This window comes from Erpetoichthys calabaricus, chromosome 2, assembly GCF_900747795.2.
Source record: "Erpetoichthys calabaricus chromosome 2, fErpCal1.3, whole genome shotgun sequence".
Classification (NCBI taxonomy): domain Eukaryota; kingdom Metazoa; phylum Chordata; class Cladistia; order Polypteriformes; family Polypteridae; genus Erpetoichthys; species Erpetoichthys calabaricus.
Window position 1 is genome coordinate 183,179,068 of NC_041395.2, and position 21,549 is coordinate 183,200,616.

A 21,549-nucleotide genomic window follows, 5' to 3' on the forward strand; every position below is an offset into this window, starting at 1 on the left:
TGGAGCATATTTAAATGGAAGTGCAAATGAAAATAACATATTTGAAAATATGTCAACTTTGACTTGAAGACTATTTTAGGTGTACAGGAAATGTTTAGTTATGTCACACTTAATAGCCTATTCATCTTGAAGCTTTTCAAATATTCACTATTTGTAAATGTAATTACAATTGTTTTTTACTTGTATGTTCTTTTATTCCCAAGCTATCAATCAATCACTAATATGTTGTGCTGTTTCTTTGAGTAGTGCTGGAAATGGGTGCCCTTGTATTTATTTCCATGTGCTTCAGATTTGCATTTCACTTTGAAATACATTCCCTGTTAAGTATATAAACGTTAATGTAAATAATAACTAAAATACAACAATTAATTTTATAAAGTGCTCTTAAAATTTTTACATTATTATTAAAATAATGTGGATCTTTTGCTGAGTTAAAACTTCAGATGGACAACTATTTAATACATAACAAGTAAAACTATCTGCATAGTCCTAAAGTGAAAAGTATACTTGGCTTCTGTATTTGAGTGAAATTAGTTGCATTCTTCTGGGTTTCTATTCTATGGAATTTGCATACTTTTGAAGTATCTGAAAATGACTGTTCCTGTATCGCATCATTGTTTCAATGTTTAGCATATTTAATCAAAAATAAAAAGGATGTTCATATAAAACTGCACTTCCTATCATTACAATACCTAAAGCTTAGAGATAAAATTCCATTTCTCATGTGTTTTGGTCTGACTGATGGAGATAGTATTTTCTTTTCAATAGCATGTTTATAATGTTTTGTTTTTGTTTTTTTTTTTGCAAATGGACGAAATAAAGGATTCACTTTTAAAAATAATGAAGTAAGATTAGTATTTATGTATATAGAATAAGGTATAATACATATGTTTTTAAATTTCTACAACTACAGACAAGGTATTTGTATAGGTTTTATGTCATACTGTATATATATATATATATATATATATATATATATATATATATATATGCATACAGGTATATTTTTTTTTTTGTTGTTGTGATTGCATTTTAGTCATTCAAAAGTAACCCATCATCACAGTGTCGTGTCTCAGACGCAACTTCAACTAAAGAACCAGAATCAGAAGTTGATAATACTAAATCAAGATATTGTCTGCGCAAGTCCAAATTTTGCCCATTTCCAGTCATGCCAACTCTGCCAGAAGAAGATGAGGAATCAGCAGAGGAGCTTAGAGACTCTCCGGTCAGTGTATAATTAAATTACTATTTCCATTTACTAGAATAAAGACACTTTATATGAAGTTACTGTGAATGAGGTCATCTTCATAAACAGATAATTAATCTTAAGCAGACCTAAAGATTTATGCCATCATCATTCCTTCCATTTAGTAAAACTCCTTTTTCCATTTAGAGTCATATTATAATATCCTGGCAGTAGTGGAAGTCACATGAGCTAGGATATGATTATCCATCTTTTCCAACTCAAAAATACCCCCATGCCCCCTCATATCAGACTGACTGAAAGTTGAAAATGAAATGTGTAAGCTGTGATAGAAAAGTGGAGTCCTAGGAGTCAATATTTTGCAAAGAAAAAGAATACAGGTAATAATTTCTCAATTAGAACTTCATTAAGTTTTCCAAATAATGAATATCAATAGCGCAACAAAAATCGCAAATCTTTGCAAATAGGTATTATATATATCCATCCATTATCCAACCTGCTATATCCTAACTACAGGGTCACGGGGTGTTGCTGTAGCCAATCCCAGCCAACACAGGGCGCAAGCCAAGAAACAAACACCGGCAGGGGGCCAGCCCACCGCAGGACGTGCACACACACACCATACCCGGAGGAAACCCACGCAGACACGGGGAGAACATGCAAACTGCACGCAGGGAGGACCCAGGAAGCGAACCCAGGTCTCCTAACAGCAAGGCAGCAGCACTACCCACTGTGCCACCGTTCCGCCCTATATATATATATATATATATATATATATATATATAAATGTATATATATGTATATATACAGTATTGTGCAAAAAGTTTTAGGCAGCTGTGAAAAAATGCTGTAAAGAAAGAATGCTTTCAAAAATGGAAGTGTTAATCATTTATTTTCATCAATTAACAAAATGCAGTGAATGAACAAAAGAGAAATCTAAATCAAATCAATATTTGGTGTGACCACCCTTTGCCTTCAAAACAGCATCAATTCTTCTAGGTACACTTGCACAGTTTTTGAAGGAACTCGGCTGGTAGGCTGTTCCAAACATCTTGGAGAACTAATCACAGATCTTCTGTGGATGTAGGCTTCCTCACATCCTTCTGTCTCTTCATGTAATCCCAGACACACTCGATGATGTTGAGATCAGGGCTCTGTGGGGGCCATACCATCACTTCCAGGACTTCTTGTTCTTCTTTACGCTGAAGATAGTTCTTAATGACTTTTGCTGTATGTTTGGGGTCATTGTCCTGCTGCAGAATAAAATTGGGGCCAATCATACGCCTCCCTGATGGTATTGCATAATGGATAAGTATCTGCCTGTATTTCTCAGCATTGAGAACACCATTAATCCTGACCAAATCTCCAACTCCATTTGCAGAAATGCAGCCCCAAACGTTCAAGGAACCTCCACCATGCTTCACTGTTGCCTTCAGACACTCATTATTGTACCGCTCTCCAGCCCTTCGATGAACAAACTGCCTTCTGCTACAGCTAAATATTTCAAATTGTGACTCATCAGTCCAGAGCACCTGCTGCCATTTTTCTGCACCCCAGTTCCTATGTTTTCGTGCATACTTGAGTTGGCCTTGTTTCCACGTCGGAGGTATGGCTTTTTGGCTGCAACTCTTCCATGAAGATCACTTCTGGCCAGACTTCTCCGGACAGTAGATGGGTGTACCTGGGTCCCACTGGTTTCTGCCAGTTCTGAGCTGATGGCACTGCTGGACATCTTCCGATTTTGAAGGGTAATAAGCTTGATGTGTCTTTCATCTGCTGCACTTTCATTCACTTTCTTTCATTGGCCGACCACTGCGTCTATGATCCTCAACGTTGCCCGTTTCTTTGTGCTTCTTCAAAAGAGCTTGAACAGCACATCTTGAAACCCCAGTCTGCTTTGAAATCTTTGTCTGGGAGAGACCTTGCTGATGCAGTATAACTACCTTGTGTCTTGTTGCTGTGCTCAATCTTGCCATGACATGAAACTGTCTTCCACAACCTCACCTTGGTAGCAGAGTTTGGCTGTTCCTCGCCCAGTTTTAAGCCTCCTACGCAGCGGTTTCTGTTTCAGTTAATGACTGTGTTTCAACCTACGTGTGACATTGATGATCATTAGTACCTGTTTGGTATAATTGGTTGATCATACACCTGACTATAATCCTACAAAATCCCTGACTTTGTGCAAGTGTACCTATGAGAATTGATGCTGGCAAAAGGTAGTAACATCAAATATTGATTTGATTTAGATTTTTCTTTTGTTCGCTCACTTTGCATTTTGTAAATTGACAACAATAAACAATCATTATTTATATTTCTGAAAGCATTCTTTGTTTGCAGCATTTTTTCACACCTGCCTAAAACTTTTGCACAGTACTGTATATTCATGGCATTCATAGTCTGAATCACAATCTGATTGTAACGCGTGTGGTTGGTCAGCAAGTCGGCTAACATCCGCCACGGTGCCCTCTTTCAGTTGCAAGAAGCAGATCATAGAATGGTTGAAATAGTTTTACTGTCAAATAATGCAAAGAGTACATGACACGTGTTTCGCCCTAATTCTGGGCTCATCAGGCGTACACACTCACTGCACCCCCTCTCGGGAATCCGTACTCTTTGCATTATGCAAGATATTCCATCTTCAAAGGCCAAGCCTCACTTCCATTGAACTGACTAGTCCTTGCACAGCTTTATAAACTTTTACCTTTGATGCCAGAGAGACTCCTTTAGAAGTCGGAATGAGGAAGACTTTCTTGGCTCCTGGACTTTCTTACACACACCTCTCACCTTTGCCATTATTGTGTTTGCACCTCTGTCTGAAACCAACAAGTCACTAAGATTGGAGAATTTTCCTATTTTATCTGTTGCTGATATTTATATTTACACTTGTTACATTAGTATTCTGCACCCCTCTTCCACAACTTCTAAAAACATGGGTTGCAATTGTGACCTGCAGTCAGCCCTTCACACCACCACATCTTTTTGCATTCACATCTGACAACCTGTGCATTAGATTGAGTTTCTTCCAACATGTTTACCACAAATGCCACAAGGCCATGTACCCCCCTTTTACATGCCTCCTGCCCCTTCGCCCTAAACTATCATCATCTTGGTCTTTCCTGCATTTAGTTTGAGATGTTTCACTTCCAGCCTAGCTTTGCATTTATGTTTCTTCTCTTATTCTGCTTTACTTTGTGACAACAATACAAACTTTTCAGCATTTAAGATCTACTAGAGCATATCTTCACGCACTTCTCTGGTGACAGTTCTATCACTATAGTATAAAGCAGGGAACATGGAATGGATCAATACTGCAGCCCCATCTTCATCTAAAAATTTCCCTATCCACTTTGGCAATTCTGACCACCATCCATGCTTCTTCATATATTGATATCACAATAGACAATAACAACTCATCCACACCTAACTTTCCCAATGTCCACCTTACCATCTCTTATAGTATGTTGTCAAATGTCATCTACAGATATACAAATGTATAATACAGCCTCTTTTCTTTTGTCTAATGCTTTTCTTGAATTTGCCTGACAGCAAAAATCACATTTGTTATTCCCTTCTTGGGCATTAAACCAAAGTGCATTTTGTTAACTGTTACTTGTTCCCCAATTCTTTTGTCAAGCACTTTTCTCAACCACTTTCATTACTTGCTAGAAAAACTGAGTGCTCGATATGACCTACATTTTAATGTATCACCCTTTCCTTTGGACACCGGAATGAGCACTCTCTTTTCCAGTTTTCAGGAACTCCCCCTTCACACACAATCAACACCAGAATATACAATATATATTTACAAGTATTTGTAATAGATATACAGTGTTTTTATGTTGAAATATTTTGTAACAGTATTTATCATTAAGACTGGCTGTTCCCTTCAACATTTTTCAAGCAAATCACACATTCTGCACTCTTTCTTTCTTTTGCCATCTGTATCAAGATCATCAACATTTTTTTTTCTTTCCCTATTCTCAAGTTCACTTGCAAACTCCCATCTGTTGGCTTCTCATGCTCTAAAAACTGCTTTTCTAGTGTTTTGATTTGCCTCCTTGCAGATTACACAGTGACCTTCTGCGCCTGATGATTCTGAAACCCCATTTTCTCTTGCTACCAATATTTCAGAAAATTTATTTCACACTTTCCTCCTTCACCTTCCAGAACTTCTGCTTCAGTACATAATTCCTCTTACTTTTCTTCAGGGATTAGTTTCACATTTTTCACCATGCTTCAATCAACTCTCCTCACTAAGAAATTGTAGGTTGTGCTCCTTACTTCACCAGATTCATGCCACCAACTGATTTTCCATCTTCTTAAACTTGCTGTTGCACAGAAACCATTTCCATTGCATCATCTGACACCAGAATCCTCACCCTCAGCATTCCTGGTACTAAACCTAAAGTCCCTCTGTACTGTCTTATAACCATCATGACTGACTTCAACATGCCCTTTCTAGTTACCACCAACTGCAATAACCTTCCCCTCAGGCAACCTGGAAGCCACCACCATCAATTTGTCTTAAAGCTCATCTTTGTCCTCAGTACTTCTACCAAACTCCAGGGCATATGGTGAGAGTATATTCATCACTTACCAACAATCATCATAATAACTACAACATGCTCAGTCATCTTCTTCACCTCCATCACTTTGCCTTCCCATTTTTAAGACAAACATACACCAATCCCATGTGATTAGGGGGGTCAGCCCCACACTACTGGGTCCTTCTGGGAACCCTCTTGGACCCACCACCGCCAATAACATACCCAAGAGATGAGTCAGCAGATGATGACACTACAAACAAAGCAAGGGATTGGTGCAAAAGTGCTCCAGTGCTTTGTTAAGACAATTCAAAAACAAACAGTGTTTAATAAGGGCAGTTAAACATCTCAATAAATAAATAATCTTTTAAAACTGGAGCAATTCCCAGGAGGTTTAAAAATACACAGGCATGTTCAGGTAAAACAAAGTTAAAATCTGCAGCAGGTAAAATCTTTACAACATGTACAGCCAAAGATGTGTAAGCCTTGGTGCCTCCTTCTTCAAAAAGACGTCTCCCTGGGTCACCCATTATGAATCTATCAGCAGAATGAGATGTTTCACTGACAGGAATTTCCAACCCCTTAATCTAGGCTCTTGACACGATTGCCTCCTTTGGCGCATCTCCCATGCTGCTACAAACCTCACCTCGCTCCCTTTATCTCTCACTGCCTCTCCCTGGACTTACACTACGAGGCATCGGGTCACTCCAGCACTCCAGCTCCCTGTCAATATTCAGCTGTGTCAACCCCCTTCAGCCCCCTTTGAGTGTCTGTCCTATGCCCCCCTTGGGCTCTTCTTCCTGGCTGCCTGCCTCCATCCACTTGCACACTGCTCATGCACCCACCACTTCCATCATCCTTTCTATCACCCTCCATCTTTCTTTCTTGCTCCCAATCATTCTCTCTCGCTTGCTCATTCGTCCTAAACTCTGATCTTTCTCTGAACCTCTTGTCTCATGCTGGCTCCCCCTTATATGCCTCCGTGGGCACAGCACCTTAGTCGCACAGCAGAAAGCCGATGAAGCATTTGAGACAGACCGCACCCTCACATACAGATGTGTTTTGCCCCAATTACTTCACCAACCTCCAACAGCAACATGAGCACATACACCCACAGAGATTGAGCTGGCCAAGTAATTATTTATTTATCTAAATGGGAGTCCTGTTAAGCCGCAGACCTGCCATTCCACATCACAGCATTGCTATTACTTTTGTCTTTCCAACAAAATTGTATTTTCCTCTATTCCCAGTAAGTATTCTCACACCTATATTCTTCCATATTGTCTCCTGTATCAAGCACACATCTACGCTGCTTCTGTTCAGCACTTCCAAAATATCATCAAATTTTTCCCATCATACTTCTAGCGTTCCAAGCTGCAATCCTTATGGTCTCTTTCTCACACTTTTTATTTACTATCAATCCATCTCCCTTACCATAAAACCAGCCTTTCCACAGTGCACAGGTATAGAATATTAAATTGGATTTGTGGTTTAGCCAGGAGTCCCAACTTTCTGTTTTGGGGTACTGTTGGCCATACCCTGACCATGCTTTTTAACTCTTATCTTTGTATCTCATTATCAAGTGGGGAGTGGAGCAGAAATTCCTAATAATTCCTATTCCATATAAACAATGAAACCTAATGGCCCTTCAGTTCATATATCATCTTTAAGTAATTTGCAAGGTGTCCACAGCTACCTGAAAAAGGTATTCTTTTACAAAATATGTAGAAATATACATTAGTTATTAGCTAAATATTTGTACTAATGACCAAACATTTGTGCAGTTTGTGGAATTCCACTGCGTATGTTAGCAGTATTAGATTCTGTGAACTTTTTCCATAGAACGCCATGCTTTACCATACCATACTAATACTATACTAATTTTATGAATTACAGTTAATAAACCAATAATTGTAAGTTGTGAAATTAAGAAAAAAGTGTTTACCAATCAAAAGAACATTTATATAATATCCCACTAATATGGTTCAATGCACAATGTTCATGTATAGTTCCTGTAAACATATAACTTATACATCTCCTCTTGTTTCAGCAGTCACACAAACAAGAAACGTTTTCTGTAGCATACAAAAATGTGCTGGTGAGTCACCTGTAGTTAGGTGGTGATGCCAAATTGGAGGACAGTTTGTAATGCATTCTAAATCTAGCATAAAATTGGAAACAAAAATAATGAGTTTTAGTGGAGCTTTACTCTCAGTATGCAGTCATTCACTAAAGTGCAAAAGGCTACACTAAAGTCAAATATAACTAAATATAACTAGTCCATCCAAAATTATTTGATTGCCTAATTATAAGCCTCTTGCAAACTCCCTCCTTTAAAAGTCCAGATGCTGTTTAATATATGCATTCTGCTGGGAGATGAAAAATAGCAGACCACAAAAGAAACTGAGAAAAGGATCAGGGGATGAAAACATAAATGGAATATTCAGGTAGTTATCAAAACAGGGAGATCAGAAATACATCATAATTAACCCAAAACACTAAATAAAACTCAGAGTCAAAAAGACATAGGAAATATTTTAGGAAGCAGAAGACTATAAAGAAAACTACCTGCAAAGTTTTTAGAGAGTATGCACAATCCTGGCCACCTAGAAGAGAGCAACACTGATCTTTACATTGGTGTGACAATGACATCACACTTTCTGTACTTTGGGTAATCATAACTTAACAACGAATTTTGAATTGGAAAAAAAAAGTTCACAAAATTGCAACACCCTTGAAAACCTAAACTTAGGCAAAACAAAACTGAAAGTTAAAAAACAACTAGATTCTCTGTCCTAACAAACTCTTGATTGAACAAAATACAAAGAAATAAGCAAAGTGAAACATGAAGTAAGAAAATAAAAATTTAAGATAGTCTTAACAGCTTGAAACCACCATGGCATTACACCTCATGTCACATACACATCTCATACTACATTCTGGTTATGTGATTTTATTTCCATTTGGTTAATGTTCTTTACAGTCACAGTCATTTTGTTTACTGGGTTACCATCTCAGCTTGATATACAAAAGCCATGTGTCCCTGGGAGTCTTGATGTATAAGGCCGTCTGCATTAAACAGCATCTGAATCTTACTAAATTGATTTGTGCTTGAAAAAATAAGCATCACAAGAAAGTATTTTGACTTGGTGTGTTTTTTAAATCATGATTTTGATCTTGCACTTTATTTAGTGTTTTGACCTTAATTCATTTTCCTCATTATTTCTTCACAAGGTCCTAGAAAGACCTCAATTTTTCTGTCCTCCTTTTTTGTATGAAGGTTTTGCAGATAGGATTTAACATCTGTTCTATTCTAACATTACAGTAATGCAGAGGAGTTTGTTTTTATGACAGTCTCTTCCATAGTATTAGTTATTTGTTTTAAAAAGACTTCCAGGATGATCTGTTTCCCTTTCAATATTTAAATGACATGCTGATGGGCTAAATGAAGGCACTATTGGACCCATAAATCATTTGAGAATAGAACCTGATTGAATAAATTCACATAAAATTATGTTGGTGGCTCCATTCGTTTGTATTTCTCATAATACAATTAAAAAGGGGAAAAACTGTTGCTATAATGGTGACTACAGTGTGTAATTGTTGCTTAGATGAAAGGTGAACACTACTATGACTATGACATCATTTAAAAAAAACATATTGAATTTGCTTATCAAAACATTGCACTTTTGGTTACAGACTAATCATCCCAAAAGGAGCAGTGCACCTTCCATTGTCTTCCACAAGGAAACTTTCCCTGTTGACCAGGAGTTTACCAAACTGACAGAGAACAGGTAAGTATTGCATTGACTTCATTTCATGTATTTTTAATGAGTGGAAGCTGAGAGAGGTATCTGGCCAAATGTCACTGCCTAGGTTTTGTTTATGATGACTCTGAAGGTCAAAGTGCAAAGAAAGAAAAAATTAAAAATACAAACTAAAAATTAACAAAAAAAATGCAAATTAAAAGTTAACATGAAAATACAAACTAAAAATTATGACGAAAACGAAAACAAAATTCATAACAGAAATGACATCACTAGAGAATGGGGAACTTGGTGGGTTAGTGGTAAGAAATGGGGAAGAAAATTCAGGAAAGCATTTCAGTGAACTTGAGTGGTCCTCTAAAAGCACTTTCCCTGTTTTTCAAGGCTGCAGTGTTTGATTTTTCTTTCCGTTTTCATCCTAATTTTAGTTTCCATTTTCATTTTAATTTTTATTTCGTGCTTTCATGCTAATTTTTAATTTGCATTTTCATCTTGAATTTTAGTTTTCAATTTTTATTGGTTTTTAGTGTTTTCAATTTTTCTTTGTTTGTGATTCTGCAATCAGCTAATTGTTTATTTTGTTTCAATGTAAGTTAAAAGGGTTTTTAATACAGAAGCTTGCTACATTGAACAACTTGTTTGTGATGCATATGCACACCTGGCTTTTTATTTATGCAGAGGTTAAATATGCATTAATATCTCAGGTACTTCTGTGACACCAGAAAATTATTCTGAATAGCTAACCAGTAGCAAAATATCTTTTAGTTTATTTTAATATTTTAAGATAATTCAAAGTGAAAATGAAAGATACTAACACTAAGCACATTAATATTACACATTTTAGTTAATTTGTTTTAAAAAAATCCCCCAAAATATTAAAAATTAGATCTCATTAATGTCAGGATTGTTTGGTGTTTGAATTCATAGCAGCTACATTTGTAAGCAGTATTGGTTAGAGTGAATACCTGTAAAAGCTTGATGGATGACAACGCAGACCATGAAGCTATTGCACATCGTTCATATAGTTGTCTCAACAAACAACAATAATACTGAGGTATTTTAAATGAGGTTGTTATAGTAATGGTGACACTGATTCAATTTTAAAAAGGCAGATCTGCAGCCTTCTCTCTCCAAAGATGGAGAAGACATAATTGTATTTTTTCTCATCTTAACTCAGAAATGTCCATAGACCTGCTGATGATAAGTATAAGGATTCACCTTTCAATAGAATTCTTCAGAATGTTGACCTCTTGAATTTGAATATTAATAAGCCAACTCTGGGTAGTGTACCATTTCACCTAAGTGCACCTGACTACAATTACACCCATAATTACATTAGGGTAATTTATAATTGCCAGTTAATCTAACATGCATTCAAAGTAAAATAAAGGTTATGATTAATTTAACAGTAATAAGGCCAGTGGTGATATACTGTATAGTACAGAGAAACAGACAATTAGAAAAAGAGAGGAAAAGAAAATTAAAAGAACTGAAAAGAGAATGCTGAGGTGGGCCTTGGGGGTCTGATGAGTGAGGAGGGTTGCAAGAGGGGTAGAAGTGGTAACATAAGTCAAAAAATAAGAGATTCTAAATTGAGATGAGATGGGCACGTGGTAAGAAGGGAGTGTGATGGAGAGTGTCTGGAAAAGGCCTGTCATAAGTAGAAGGTTGAGGGGAAGACAGAAAGTTAGATGGGGCAACTGTGAAAGAAAAAATATGAGGGTGAAGAAGATAAGGGTTAAAGACGTAGAGCTGGGGTTCTCAAACTCGGTCCTGGGGGCCCACTGTGGCTGCAGGTTTTTTGTTTCAGCCAGATTCCTAATCAGTGACAACACCTGATAACACTGATCTCATTTAATTAGCTGGTATTTTTATCTCTACAATCAGAAAAGCACAGCAGCATGATTTTAACATTTACTGTATAAGACATTAAGAAACATTTCTGCTTTTGCTATAGATTTAAATGCTTAACTCTGTTTTGTTGATTTCATTGTATTTTGCCTCTTTTCTTTGCAGTTTGCTCCTTTCATTGGATCTTATTAATGACAATTAAAAACAAACAGAGCAGACACCCAGGCAAACAACACTGAATAATCAAAGGCTGCAACTTCTGTAGCGTCAGGCGCATAATTAGTTAATAATGGATTCATTAAACAATTAGAACACTTGGAAAAGCAGAATAAAAATCAAGATGAAAATATTGTTAAAAAGAAAAAAAATACATTATTCCCATATAACTGCTTAGTACATTTTAATTAAATTTTTTTTTCCAAACTTTGCTTTCAAATTTCTATATTGTTCCCAAACTATAGAACTTCTGAAATAACAGTTCACTTAATCAGCCCAGAAGTCCAATTAAAAACAGAAGCTGGTTGGAACAAAAACCTGCAGCCAGAGTGGGTCCCCAGGACTGAGTTTGGAAACCTCTGAAGTAGAGAATAGGCAAACGTGGCGGTGCCTCATCAAAGAAGCCAAACACTAACAAAGGAACTGCAAATGTAAAAGGAAGGAGAATAACCACAATAACATTTATTTCTATAGCAAATTTTCATGCAACTAAAAAAAGGAAAAACAACTAATTAAAAATAAATAACTATATGAATTATTATGAATAAAGGAAATACCAAAAATCATAATAAATCAATATGCATGTAAATAATGCCTATGTACAAGTAATAGATAAGGCAGAGTCTTTAATTATATAGATTCATAAGTCTGTGATGATTATAATGGTAAGTCCGATGCTATGGTCAGATGGCCACGGAGGACAGAAAGAATAAACCACTAGCTAGAGAGGTGCTGGAGAAAAAAAAAATCTGCAGGAGTTCCAAAGCCAAAAGCAGTGCTGTGTAAGTTCACACCTCACAAGAACTAGCTCAAAGTTCAGTTCACACAGATTAAAATTAATAAATTCACGTTCATAGTTTACAATTTCAATTTTGAACTAGTTAGTGTTCAGTTCATTTTTTAAGGAGTGAGAATAAATGACCCATGAGGTTACTTTTTTCAATTTTGAATGCCTTATATTAGGCTATTACATTGTTCTTGAATAAAATACAATAATTATGAAGACTTTTTTATTTAAATACACTTTATTGAGTTTTACCCAGCAACAAACACGTATAACCATATATGCTAATATCCTCCCGGTCAAAAAAGAAATTGAATAGATGCAAGTATATATATAAATTGCCACTCTATTTCCAACCGTGTGACACAAATGGTGACTGTGGAACCAGCGTGTAGGTGAACTAATCTGCCAGTTAAAATGCGCATCACATATTGCATGTCCAACAGGCAAAATATAAAGTGGCCTCGCAAAGTACAACGTTTTCCTAAAAACAAAAGTGGAGCTTCACCGTGTGGTCATATCAGTGGGGGTGCAGTTTAAGCACAAGCAGGCTGACATAGACAGTGCCTATTTGATTTTACGTTATTTTTTCCAAATACACATAAATCACAAAACATTTGTACAAAATAAGTATTCGTAAAAATCCACTATTTGTGCTTATCCAAATACCGTATTTGGATTCGGCTCCACACCTACATTACAGGGTAAGGCAAAACGTTTAATCTGGACTTAACCCAGATCAAGAATGTCACATAAAATTGAAATAGCTCACGTTCAAGCTCTTCATTTGCAAATACATTATGTTAAGTTCATCGTTCTTAGAAAATCGAGCTTGTTCAATGAATGCACTCTTTTGAACTAGTTCATGCACAACACTGGCCAAAAGATTACCCAGCCCCCATTGGGCATACCATCTAACCTAACCTAACTAACATAAGTAGTTTCCATTATGTTTTAGTTTTGCTCTGAAAAATCTTATGCATTGGATCTTGCCAACAGCTGAAAGCATTCACATTCATCCCAACATGCAGGTGCCTGAGCAGAACTTTAATCAGATGGTGGTGGCACTAAAGGAAATGAGAAAAGAAAAGAGAAAAATAGAGATTAAGAATAATTGCAAATCCAAGAAATATGTTATTTGCAATACAAATAATCTATTAGAGTCTGAACTAAAATGCAGCTATAAAAAAACAAATTAATAAATCATTAGCCTGGCATATTTCTGTTGGTACAGCATTCCAGATTTTTGGAGCATAAGAGCAAAAGGCCACCTTACAACTTCTTTTATGCTTAGATATGCTTACATCCAAAATGTAAGAAGCAGCAAGATTATTCAAAGGTTTATATACCTCTAATAATATTTTAAAATTAATTCTAAATGACATAGGTAACCAATTATAATAATGCTAAAACCAGTGTGATATGCTGAGATTTTCTTGAATTGGCTAATTGGTTAATCTGAGAAGTTAATTCTATGCAGAACTGTAAAGCTGTTAAGGTAGCATCATAAATAAAATTCTCAATTCAGTTATCCCTCCTCCATCGCTGGGGTTGCATTCCAGAGCTCCCTGCGAAATAAGAAAATCCGCAAAGTAAAAACCATATGTTTATATGGTTATTTTTATATTGTCAGGCTTGGGTCACAGATTTGCACAGAAACACAGGAGGTTGTAGAGAGACAGGAACTTTATTCAAATACTGCAAACAAACATTTGTCTCTTTTTCAAAAGTTTAAACGTGCTCTATGACAAGACAGAGATGACAGTTCCATCTCACAATTAAAAGAATGCAACCATATCTTCCTCTAGAGAATGTCAGAGAGAGAGAGAGAGAAAAGCAAACAATCAAAAACCGATAGGTGCTGTTCGAGCTTTAAAGTATGCGAAGCACCGTGCGGAAAGCATATCGCTTGAGAAAGCAGCCGCAAGTTAGCCCAGCAAGGAAGGGAGCAATGTGAAGGTAGTCTGTCATCATTTTTTATACGAGCGTCCGTATCCTCTAGGGGTGCAAACAGCCCCCCTGCTCACACCCCCTCCGTCAGGAGCAGAGAATGTCAGAGCAAGAGAGAGAGAGAGAAAAGCAAACAATCAAAAATCAATAGGTGTTGTTTGGGCTTTTAAGTACGCGAAGCACCGTGTGGGAAGCATATCGCTCAAAAAAGCAGCCACAAGTAAGCCCAGCAAGGATGGGAGCAATGTGAAGGTAGTCTTTCAGTGTTTTTTGAGGAGCGTCCGTATCCTCTAGAGGTCCAAACAGCCCCCCTGCTCACAATATATTTGAGGAATTTTATTTAATACGTAATACGTGCTCTGATTGGGTAGCTTTTCAGCCATCTGCCAATAGTGTCCCTTGTATGAAGTCAACTGGGCAAACCAACTGAGGAAGCATGTAATAGAAATTAAAAGACCCATTGTCCACTGAAACCCACGAACCAGCAAAAAATCTGCGATATATATTTAAATATGCTTACATATAAAATCCGCGATAGAGTGAAGCCACGAAAGTTGAAGCACGATATAGCGAGGGATTACTGTATATTTATTACTGTATAAATGGTGAAAACTTGAAATAAGGCTGAATACTTGAAATAAGGCTGCATTAATATAATATAATATAATATAATATTGTTAGTAAATATACTTCCATAGTATATAAAATGTCTGCAACTATGCCTTCTATTCAAGCAAGTGTAGAACTCAGATTTCTTTATTCCTTTAAAAATAACATCCAAATCTCATGGCATACAAATAATATATGAATATTAAGATCAAAACATTCTAGCTATATTAAATTTACTATTAGTTAATAATCCCTAAAGTTACACTGGCTGCTCTCCAATTCTTAGGGTGAGTCACTTGCTGAATTATGTCAACACATTTTTCCTCTCAAACATTTTTTAAATCTTGAATTAAAGTTTATAGATTTCGTTTTAAACAACCTTTTTATATAGCACTCTCTGTGATGGTCTGGGTTAGCTCCAACCTTGAAACCAGATCTTCGATAGTCATAACTGAGATTAGTTGAGCAAATGAAGACACGCTTACATGCAGCAAGGGGTAGGTCCAGAAGTGATTAGTGCTTTTATTAAAATCAATCAAAACAAAACGGTGTTCAATAAGTGCAGTGCACTCAACTCTTCAATAAATAATCCATGAAAACCAGTGATGTTGAAAGTTAAAATCTCCATAAATATATTCCATTAAAAAACAACAAAGTTAAAATCCAGAGACAGTCCACAAAAACTATAGGCCCCAATGCTGCCTTTTTAAACCTGGCACCTCCTCCCTTTACCATCTCCCGACCTCACAGAAGGAGGAGACACCCACCAACAGGTACAGCCCATCATCATATCCTGGTTCGGATCCCCATTGCCAGGCCTTTGGCAATCCAGGTGCGCCACACTGAGCCACATACATCTCCCACTGCCTGTCCCTTTCTTAGCTTCAGGCTTCTGCAGCCCTGAAGCTCACTCCCGACCATCTGTCTCTCACTGTTTGCTACAGGGACATCCTTTTGGTCTTCTCATAGGCCTTCCATTTTCTTTCTTTTTCCTTTCCTTCTTCTGCGCAGCCTCCTTAATTACCTCTCCTTTGTAACTGGGTACAGGTCTCTCACAGGCACAATTGAGGCGCCCGACCGATCCAACCGCCACCACCTGTGTATGTGGTGCGATCGGCCAAGTACCACAATTAGCCATGGAGCCTGCCTTTGATGAAGAGTGTAAAGGACAAAGTGGGAGAAATAACACTTTGTAAAACAATAGCTAACTCACTTGATACTTATTTTTCTAAGCTTTTCACCTGTGAAAAGGTTAGTAATGTGTAGAATCACAGCTTAAAAGTGTTTTTCTCTGGCATCACAGAGAGGCGAACATTTAAAGTTAATTGGCAACTCAAAATTGGAACACTGGAGCAGAAAACATTACCAAAAATCAGAGGTAAATCACATAGTCCTTAATTTTTGTCCAGGTATGTGAGTCATTGAAATTTATTAATATGAAATTAATTATAAAAAATAAATGTGAACCTTTGTTTTTTACCCAAACTGATGCCATAATTAGTGAGTACAATTAGCTTACCATAAAACTTCTGCCTTCCTTACCACAAAAATCTCAGAAAATATTTGTCATTTAAACACACACTATTAAATCTTTTTTTCTGAATTATTATATAACTGACATTAATTCATCTAGGCCACAAATATTTCTGTTCTTTACTTTACATCAGTTGTCAGTGAACCATCTGTGAAGCACTAATGTACTGTTTACTTCAGCACAAACACTATATATCAAAATACAAAGCTTAGTTAGCATTAAACAGAAGCACTGGATGATCCCACCCTAGAGTGTGTGTGTGTGTTCACCCTGCAATGGACTGGCACCCTCTTCTGTGATTGTTCCTGCCTTACGCCTGATGATTGCTGGGTTGGCCTCCAGCTGCCCCATTAGCCTGCTCTGGATAAGCAGGTTTCAAAGATGGATATATATATATATATAAAAATTTGCATTTATATAGCGCTTTTCTCACTACTCAAAGCACTTAGCAATTGCAGGTTAAGGTCCTTGCTCAAAGGGTCCAAAAGAGCAGAGTCCCTGCTGGCATTTACGGGATTCGAACCAGCAACCTTCCGATTTCCAGTGCAGGTCCCTAGCCTCAGAGCCACCACTTCACCCATGGATGGATGGAAAACACATATTCTTGGTCATAACCAACAAAACATGTGGATATAGGACTAGGAAAAGCAGTTTAGTACAACTGATTGTGTCATCTCTCTATCATATAAAAAAATCCTGGGACGAGATGAGACTTTTTAGCCTGGGACAAGACAAGACTTTTTCAGAGAGATAATTTAATGTCCCGCGAGACAAGACTTTGTGCCAAAAAAATGTAACCATGCCCAGGGCTGGAAATAAAAGGTAAAGAGTAGATGACAAAGTAGAACATCATAAAGAGGTTCAAAAACATTGGCGCGATACACATGCAGAGCAAGTTTGAGATAATGAAAATACTAAAATTCGAAAGCTCAAGAATATGATAGTAAACATCACATTAGCACAAACAAATGGAAATTATTACTCGGTGAAATAATGGAACAGCAAAAAGAGATCGAATATATGGACATAGGTGATATGACAGTAGTATGTAGATATTGTTTGGTGTTAAACTTTAAGTTGAAGACTTGTAGATCATCTGATTCATGTTGCCATCAGGGAAAAGTAGTGTTTCTTCCCAATGAAGAGGCGTATCCGCGAGAATTAAAAGATTTGTTGTTTGGTGAAAGTGAAATCCACATACGCTAGCGGCAGAGATGCAAAGTGGCTGGCGCATAGCGCAGGCCTGGGGGTTGGCAAGCAAAGCGAGCAGGGGGCAAAGTCCCCTAGTATTATTAATTCTTAATGAATTTTAAGAGATAGTTAAAACTTTTACTTTATAGAATTCATGTTTAGTAGTTCTTTAGCATATTGTTTACTTTAAATATTAGTTGGTATTTTATGAAAATAAAGATGTGAAAGATTTAATATCATACCAGTTATTATTAATTAGCATATAACTATATTTTTGAGCAATTCATAAAATAAAAATGTATTATGATAGTACTACAATAGCTTAAATGTTGAATATTTTACTGTATGTATAATAATAATGGCCCTATAAACCTATACAGTAATTCTATCACACAGATAAGTTCGATTGAAAAAAAAAATGTAGTACTTCAGTGTAAATCTGACTTTAGTGCTACCGCAGGAAATCAATCAACAGGAGATTTTACAATATAACACAATCAATTGTGCCATACATTAATATATGATCAAGAACATTAACCTATATTTATTATATACACAAATAAATTTGCAGTAAAGCTAACATGATATTGAATGAACTGAACAGCTTAAATAATATCTAATTTGAAACTAAACCCATTGGGTCAAATGAAGCAAACAAGCTGCATAAACAGAAAGATCAGTACAGTGGTGGCTTAATGCCTCAGTCCATGTTGACCTTATAAGATCTGCTGTGCATGTGCTTGTGTGTGTTCTTATCTTTCTCCTCACTATCTAGAATGTGCTCTGGTAGTGCAAACAAGCTGTGTTGAGTGTGTGTATGTATGTGCATTTGCTTGTGCCTCATTGTGTGCATACTGTCTATTGAAATAAATAATGTATCTCAACATCTCTTCATGCATGACTAAATAGAGCACACTATTTAAACAATTTCCATGGCAGTTATCATTGGTCATGGGTCAGACCGTTTTTGAAGTACATGGGGATAAGGTCTGGACCAAACTGCACAAGGAACTGCACACTGTAACAAGACAAACATAATGCAACTTATATGAAGAAGACAGGTCAATTTTTTCAGAAGTTATTGCTGAAAATATCACTGTAAAAATTTGATTGATAATTTACAGTATATTACTGGCTACTGATTACATTACTTTCACAGTATTTTACTGTATTATATTACTATAAATTACAACAAACAGTACTATATAGTGACTTCAAAGTAAACTGAGCTACAAAATGAATGTGATATAGCAGCACGCTGCTGTTGAATTACAGTAATTAACTATTTCTAATTTGCATAAATTTCCTGAATTTTTATATTAACTGTAATACTATGGTAATTCAGTAGCCAGTAATTTACTGTAAACTAACAGGAACATTTTTAATTAAGATTGCTGTGAAAAAAGCTTGTCTATAACCTAACAGTGAAATGACTAGCAATTCCACTATAAACTATTTGACCTTCAGACATACATTCACTTTTACATAATTTGAGTGTAGTAGAATAATGTTGTCTGGTGAAAATGGAAAGGTTTCTTTTTGTAATATCAGGTGTGCTACATGTTCACCAGTTTATCGGAAAAAAACACACCACAAATCAGCTTCCATAACCACAAAAAAAAACCTTCAGCACACATAGAAAATTGAGTTTGCTGACCATCTTTAAGTTTTGTTTCTCACAATGCAAACATGTAGGGATCATCAGGAGCAATTGACAGTGTGGCATTCCTTATGCAAATACACAAATTTAGTTTTCTGTGCCATTGTGACTTTACAGCAATACAACAATTATTCATAGAAATAGTTTGGAACATTGAAACAATACTGACAACTAAAACACTGCCTAAATGTAAGTTTACGTGAACCTATCAATATAAAATCATTATTTATTGTATTACAGTTTTTAACTGTGAAAATACATAGTTAATGTAATGTATTTTTACAGGGATTTTTTTTTACAATGTATTCATTTATTTTCCTCAGAATTTACATCAAGTTGAGTTTTGAAGGTCCCTAAAGTTCTCCTCATGTCCACCTCACTATTTGGTCACTTATTCCTTGTGTCTGTGGTTCCCTGTGTGAATGAAAACATTGCAATATATGTACGAAATCAGACAAGTTCCCATCAGTGTCCCTGAGCCCAGGATTTTATTTTTAACTGTAAATTTAATACATATGAAAGTGAAACATTATGAAAAAGCGCAAACTAAAAATGTCCAACAATGCAACATGGTCCAGTCAGTGATGATGTGGTTCGGCTCCAAGCTCTCTACTACCTGCTGGAGCCTCTTGAACCTGCAACCTTCAGTAACGTAACCAGGATGAGCCAGGCAGATGAGGACACACACACACCCATAGCAAAGGGTAGGTGAAAAAAGGTATAAGTGCTTTTATTAAAACAAAGTCAAAAACAAAGTGTCCAAAGGTGCAGTGCATCAAAATAAATAATCCATTAAAACAGGGGTTATCTGTGAGACAAAATCAAAGTTAAAATGAGAGTAAAACACAGTCATGGGATCATTAATGTTCCTTCTATTCTCAGATGAGACCAACTTAATTTTTTCTTTGTTTCCTGGCTCACCCATGACTCACTCAACAGGTGGAGACTCAGTAGCCATGTCTGTCTTGGCTGCCTCACACAGATCCCGTCAGATCCGTCTTCCTTCATGCTCCTGCAGTTATACCTTGGATCCCTGGGGAGGACTCCACCATGCTTGCACCCACTGTACACAAATACTTAGTGAGGTGAACCAGCCACTAGAGCCCCTATAAGAACTGGCACTGTCCTTTCTTTTATAGTTTCTCTTTCTTCCAAGACCAGTCCAAACTGTCATTAATGTAGACCCCTAAGAACTTGTAGGAGTGCACTACCTGTACATTCACTCCATGTATAGTGAATATACACAGGGGCTCTTTGGTGCAATTAAAGTCAATGACCAGTTACTTGGTTTTGCCAATGTTAAGTTGTAGATGTAGACAATTCTTTCTGCACCAGGAAACAAAGTTTTTTACTCCTATACTCTGTCTCATCCCCCTTTTTGATACACCCCATAAATGCAGAATCAACTGAGAATTTCTAGTCCGAGGTGTACAGAGTAAAGACAAAAGGAGACAGAACAGTCTCTTATGGTGCTTCTGTGTTGCTCACATCCATATCAGAAACACAGTCCTTGAGCCTAACAAACTGCAGTCTACCCAAAAAATAGTCCATTGTACAAGACACTGAGGCTTCGCTACCTGTAGACGTAAGTGCCACTGGTCTGTACTCATTAGGTGAAACAGCACTTGCCTTCTTTGGAACTGGAACAACACAAAAAGTTTTTCCACAGTAGCAACACTTTTTGAGCTTTAGGGACAGACTGAATAGTTAACAGAGGAGGCCACAAAGTTGGTCAGCACAGGCCATAAGAACCCAAGGACTGACTCAATCCAGTCATGTGTTTAGTTTCCTCAGTTTTCTCCTCTCTTGGTCTTCAGTTATAGACAGCCTGTTCTGATTGTCAGAGATGGACTCATCATTGGTTATTCTAGATGAAGTGGTAGGAGTTTTTGATGTGGTAGAGATGGTGTGGGGGACTGGTCATTTTAAGAATGTGGCAGTTGGAGGGAAAATCTATTAAAACATTGGTTCATTGCTTTATCTTTGTCCACATCTCCTTAGTCAGGGATTGCAAGTGTCCAGTAATTAAACCCAATCCATTCCAGATATCTTTCTTGTTATTCTAAGTGAGTTTGTTTTCTATTCTAGCTTTGTAAGCTTCCTTTCTGTTATTCAGCTTTTTCTTCAGGCTTTGTTGTGTGCCCTCCAGAGCCTATTTGTCACCAGATGTGAATGCTCTTTTTTAATCGAGAAGACTTTTTAATTCCACTGCTTCTTGTTTGGAAAGCAACACACTGTC

The 21,549-nt window shown here is 36.8% G+C and overlaps 1 protein-coding gene across 3 annotated transcripts in view; it reads left to right on the forward strand.

Moving 5' to 3' along the window:
• mrvi1 (murine retrovirus integration site 1 homolog) overlaps positions 1 to 21,549 on the forward strand; it is a 211,970-nt gene that overhangs the window by 73,020 nt on the left and 117,401 nt on the right. For all 3 annotated transcript variants that reach the window (XM_028794872.2, XM_028794871.2, XM_028794873.2), the window contains 2 exons: positions 1,037 to 1,225; positions 9,448 to 9,542. In XM_028794872.2, coding sequence (XP_028650705.1) covers positions 1,169 to 1,225; positions 9,448 to 9,542 — 152 coding nt within the window. In that variant the 5' untranslated portion in view covers positions 1,037 to 1,168. The remainder of the gene's footprint in view (positions 1 to 1,036; positions 1,226 to 9,447; positions 9,543 to 21,549) is intronic.